Source organism: Xyrauchen texanus, chromosome 9 (assembly GCF_025860055.1).
Source record: "Xyrauchen texanus isolate HMW12.3.18 chromosome 9, RBS_HiC_50CHRs, whole genome shotgun sequence".
Taxonomy (NCBI): Eukaryota; Metazoa; Chordata; class Actinopteri; order Cypriniformes; family Catostomidae; genus Xyrauchen; species Xyrauchen texanus.
This window is the reverse complement of record NC_068284.1, coordinates 38,600,945-38,606,944: the sequence shown is the minus strand read 5'-3', so window position 1 is coordinate 38,606,944 and position 6,000 is coordinate 38,600,945. Positions and strand designations below refer to the sequence as shown.

At 37.8% G+C, this 6,000-nt stretch overlaps 1 protein-coding gene across 1 annotated transcript in view; it reads right to left on the bottom strand.

Moving 5' to 3' along the window:
* Positions 1 to 472: 472 nt before the first annotated feature.
* Positions 473 to 6,000, bottom strand: part of LOC127649773 (brain acid soluble protein 1 homolog) — a 29,462-nt gene continuing 23,934 nt past the window's right edge. The window contains exon 2 of the mRNA XM_052135005.1: positions 473 to 3,433. Coding sequence (XP_051990965.1) covers positions 2,842 to 3,426 — 585 coding nt within the window. The 5' untranslated portion in view covers positions 3,427 to 3,433 and the 3' untranslated portion in view covers positions 473 to 2,841. The remainder of the gene's footprint in view (positions 3,434 to 6,000) is intronic.

Genomic DNA, 6,000 nt, shown 5'->3' with positions numbered 1-6,000 from the left:
TCACTTACTGACCTTTCCTGTGTAAAGTTATATCCAATTTTACAACTTTTTTTACAACCATAAAATGATTGTAAAAATTACGATTTACAATTTTACAACTAAAATAATATACAAGTTTTAACAGAATGAATGCAAGTGCTTTTATAAAATGATAAGCTTCACATTTCTGCCCTTAAACCCTCCAAAAATCAGTCACATTCACTTCCATTGTAAGTGCCTTACTTTAACCTCAATTCTTGTTTTTTTTTATTTAAGAAAATGAAGGACAAGTCTAAATATTTTTTTGTGGTTATCAACACTATGCCACAAATGCTGTCGATTGAGCTTAAATTGTATTGAACCTTCCTTTAAGAAAGAATAAATGCAAATGCGTGTAGGGGTGAAACATTGACGCCATGTCTGCTTTGTGTTTTCACTGATAAACGAGAAAATCACAAACAAATTAAATCAAGACATGTTAACTGATTTTCAATCTGTTTCTTTCATTTTATTAATGTTGCTCCATGTATACAAGTACATATATCTCAGTTCTTCCATTACATTTTTTATTTTACCAGGGAGTTTCAGAAAAGGATTGAAAAGAGAAAGGACAGAGAAAGGAACAGAGAGAAAGAGAAATAGAGAGCATGTTTTAATTTAAATGAAATATCACCTGTAGCAACATTATCTCCACAGCAACCAAAAATACACAGCAATAGGGCCAACCACTGACATGCAAACACACACACAGCCCTCACAACGAGAACAGTGTGTGTGAAAAGTGTCCTGTTTGGTGAGTTTAGAGGTCTGGACTCTCTCTTTCTCCCTGACATCATGAAAACAACTTCTTTCAAAACACAGAAAGACCAGAACTCCATTAATACAAATACACACGCAAACATTTTCACAAAATGCATGCTCATACCATGCATAACTTCTTACAGCACACACACACACTCACTTCATACCCCCAATCTCTACACACGCGCACACACTTTAACTGTCACTTTAAACATCCAGTCAAAAACACTAATGCTGCTAACATTCAATACTGCGTGTTTGTCTGTGTGTATGCAGGGCCCAAAATTAACCTTTTGCTACACATTTCAATGGCTGCTGAATTTAAAAAAAATTAGCAGCCATAAATATTTCTTACCAGCTATGAAAATTTATTTTGCATTATTTGTATTTAGAAAATATATTTTTGTTGCTACCATGGAAATATTTAGCCGTTTATTCTTTGTATATTTCTGATCATCACTCACAGCGTCATATACAAGATGAGTCAGACTTCATCTCTCAGTGAAACGGCACCTGCCACAAAGATGTCACCCATTATTTTGCTCCGTATTTTTTCGATTTGGTTGCTTAATCAAGGAATATTCTACATGTGTGCCGCCACATGGAGGTCTCGAGTAAAACAACTTTATCTTTAAGAAATTTATTTAGGATGCATAAAGTTATGAACTCAGATGTTTTCTTTGGTAGATGGTTTGTATGTATTTGATTTGCTTACATGACATGTTCAGCTCAATAGACAGCATTTTGTGGCATAATATTTATTACCACGAACAATTTATTTTGACTTGACCCTCCTTTTCTTAAAAACATTTTGCTTTTAAATCTGGGTTACAGTGAGGCACTTATAATGGAAGTTAATGGGGCCAATCTGTAAATGGTAAAATACTGACTGTTTCAAACATATAGTCACAACATGTAAACATTGTGTGTTAATGTGATTTTAATGTGATGAAATCACTAACTTTTCTGTGAAAAGTTATAGCCAATTATACAACTCATTGCCATAATGTAAAGTCAACAAACCCTGCAATGGCTGTAAAAATTATGATTTAAAAAACTTTACAGCTCAAATAATACATGGGTTTTAACAGAAGAATGAATGCAAGTGCTTTGATCAAATTATAATCTTTACATTTCAGTCTTTAAACCCTACAAAACTTGGCCCCATTCACTTCCATTGTAAGTGCCTCACTGTACCCTCTATTTTTGCTTTTTTTTTTCTTCAAGAAAAGGAAGGATTAGTCAAAATAATTGTATTATTATTATTATGCCACAAATGCTGTTGATTGATCTTAATTTGACTAAACCAGGAATATTCCTTTAAATTAACAACAAGGGTTAGAACATTACAAAAAAAAAAAAAAAAATGACCATCATTACTAGCAAGTAATTTGGTTTTATTTATTAGCCAAAGCTTACTCTCATTTGGCACTTAGCCAGTGTTAATTTTTGACCCTGTTTGGATGTATGATGCATTGTGCTGTACACAGATATGTGAGAAAAGATTGAGAGAGAAAGAGAGAGAGAATCAAAGAAAGTCAGGGGAGAAGCAGACACAATGCCAATCACAAACTAGAAAGCAGCAAACAGGAAATATGTATCAGGGAGGCTGGATTACTATTATTACTATCACACACACACACACACACACATATACATTAGCCCCACCCACTGCCATCATACTCAAATGGAGGGAAGTGAGAATTGGAGTGTGGTAGTGAACAGATTCCATGTTTTTATTCCACCCCTTATTAAATGGAGGTAGAGAGAGAGAGAGCGAGAGAGAGAGCGCGAGAGAGAGAGAGAGCGAGAGAGATATTGGGGCTGGTGGTTTGTATCAAAGTTCAATTGGATATTAAAGATAATATCTTTATCATCATAACTATCAGTCTTATTCACCATGATCATGTCTATCGCTCAAACGATGATAAAGTCCAGCCTGTTATAATTATTACTGTTATTGTTACTATTATCATTATTAATATTATAATTACTGATAATTTAAAATGGGCGGGCTAGATTTGATCATTTTCATTCCGTCATTAATCTTGTCGTTCACTGTTAATCCTGCACAGCAACTGCTTGCTCCTTATTGGGGGCGGTGCTTGACTCCGTGGTGATTGGCTCTGCAGGGGTGGATTCCTTTACGGGCGGAGCCTCAGTCTTTTTAGACTCAGAGTCAGCCTTGCTTTCCGTCGCTGTGGCTACAGGAGGGGCGGGATCTTTAGCAGGAGGGGCGGGCTCTTTCGCAGGCTCTTTGTCATTTGCTGTAACTGCAGAGGGGGTGGATTTTTCCTCCGCTTTGGCAGGAGGGGCATCAGGGCTCTTGGCGGGCTCTGCTTTGGCAGCCTCGCTGGTCTTGTTGTCAGGGGCTTTAGGAGCATTAGCTGCAGGCTCCTCCTTCGGAGGTGCAGAGGTTTTTTCCTCCTCCTTGGTTGCAGTGGAATTACTTTCAGCACCGGGTGTAGCTTCTTTGCTGGCTGCCGCTGTGTCATTGGTCGTCTCCGTGGTGGCAGGAGCTTCCTTCTTGTCTTTCAGAGCTTCGCTCTCCTCCGCCGACGCTCCCTCCGTCTTGGCATCCTTTTCTTTAGCCTTCTCGTCATTTACACTATATCCCTTCTTCTTTTTGCTCAGCTTCCCTCCCATTTTTCCTCTGAAAAAGAGAAACAAAATGATCAGCACTGTCTAAAACCACTGATGCAATCCAGAATGAGGTCTTTAAGTGTCCATCAACACTAGTGCAAAATTTCAGATATTCCCTAAAATCTCAACTATTTCACTGAAACAGCAATGAAATTGTATGGAGAGAAAATGGAGACAGTCTCTTGCTTCTCAGATTTCTCTCCAAGATAAAGACTCTAATCACACAGATTACAGGGCAGCAATAGACCCTTTTCACATTTCCGGGTTTGGAACACGGAAGTTAACTATTGTGGAGTAAATTGCAGTGGCGACTGCTTTAAGACTACACGTGAAGCACGGGTTTTCCAAAATAATGTAATAAGAAATGCGGCAACCACGAGTTTAATATATGCACAAATAAACTAGTTTGCATATTACTCAATATAATTCTACATTTTAGCAAATACAATTGTAAAATATAAAATGCAATCTGCTTTTTTTACATTAATATGTCCCGAGACTTTCCAAAAGAGGAAAAAATTGATTACGAGATTTAAACAGAGAAAGTTGCCAATGTAAACCCCAATGCAAATGTACGTTCAAGTCCTCAGCAGCTGTATTTAAAACCCCATCACAACAGTGAGGACTAGTTTTTTTTAATGAATGGCTGGGTAATATAACAAAGAATAAAAATAAAAATAAATTAAAAAAACTGTCTAGATTTAAGCTGCTAAAGACAGACAGAAATGTATCACAGTCTGTGAAAAGGGTTTCTATGTTTTTATTTCACTCATTAGATGAAGGTAAGAAAAGGCATGAGAGAGAACGTGTGTGTGTGTTTGTGGCTGGTGATTTGTATCTCAGTTTAATTGGATAAGAAATATAAATCAGATTTTACTCTTGGGAAAAGGACCTTGTAATATTATACGTCATTTCTAGAGTTTCAGAAGAGACCAAACAGTGTTCAGATATCAAGATACCAATGTCTGGGCTGTGCCATCAACAATTTTATTGCTCTATACCATTACAGTATAATTATGTCAATCATTGTCTCATTTGTTTCTGATGGTATTTCTCCAGGAATTTCAGGAAAGTTGATACTTTACTAGAAACTACATTAAGTCTCCTATGAGATATGAAAGAGCAACCTCTGAGCAATAACATTTTCATCTGGGATTATTTGTGGAAATTGTGAAATGCTATTTGTTTTGCATAATCAGAATGACTTGAAAGACAAATGCAGGAAAGCTAAATGTATTTTATACCTTAAATAGGGTATAAAAAACATCCACATTTCCACACAATAACACCTATGCAAGGTGCGATAATGAGAGAATGCAGAAATAAAATAAAACATTTATGAATCTTTCCTAAATGTTCTAATCTGTGTTTATTAAAGCACAACTGCTCATAAGAGTGGTAATAAAAGCTCAGCAGGCATAACTTTGAGTTATGTCATATCAAACACATCAAAACTAAATCTAAATGTAACTAATAGTAATAAGATTCCATCTCTGATAGTTAGCAAGATAGATGCATGGGGGTTATAACAAACAGCATCTCAGTACATCGCTGTACAGGCCAAGTACCTGCAATTCGGAACCGCTGTTACCAAGGCAACGGAGTGGTCATGTGACATTCCGAATAAGGGGCCGTGCAAAACACATTCTCATTCTCTCACCCTCTCTCACTCTCCCTCCCTCCATGCTGTTCCTGAGCTCAGCAACCATCTGTGTACTGAAACACTGGCGCACACATACAGTTATGAGTGAGCTGAAGACTTAAGACACATGTATGACAATGGAAAAATGGAGACTCTTCTCGCTATGTGTGTAAAAACAATAGACACTATCTGTGTCATCTCCAGTAAGCAGAGAGCAGCACGCTGTTTCAGCATTAAACAATACACTGCAGTGCGTGTGTGTGATGTCTCATCTGATCAGTCGGGTAGAAATGTACTTGTACGAAACCTGCTGATTGGTAGTAAATATGATCTTCAAATGGCTTGTAAACTGTGTTCAGAATCAGTCACTGTGTGAAAAACAGTGAAAGGTGAAGGAGTAGCTTCCAGGACAAAGGGTTTAAACTCTTGTTTTTGTACATTGGTTGATTGACAGGTGAGTTGGCAGTGCTTCACTGTTGTTCAAACACATTTGAATGGATGAGTAAATAAACTACCAGCCCAATGTGTTCACATATGTTTTTGACCAATTCCAACCACCTGCAATGTGGTTAAAGTTGACAAAAATCGCAAAACATATTGGACCCCATTTATACCGGTCTTCCCATTTCATTGTCCCATTTCAAATGAGTCGGCCATCTTAATTTGTAAATGGGGCCATTGAGTTGAATTGTGGAGGCTAGTACCCAGGACAGAGCTGCATCACAAGACAAGGCCTCAGGACAGAGATAAATTGTGGAGTCTAGGCCCCAAGATGGAGCTGCATTGTGGAGACAAGGCCTCAGGACAGAGCTGCATCATGGAGACAAGGCCTCAGGACAGAGTTAATTTTGGAGACAATGCCTCAGGACAGAAATGTATTGTTGAGGATAGACCCCAGGACAGAGCTGCATTGTGGAGGCTAGGCTCCAGGACAA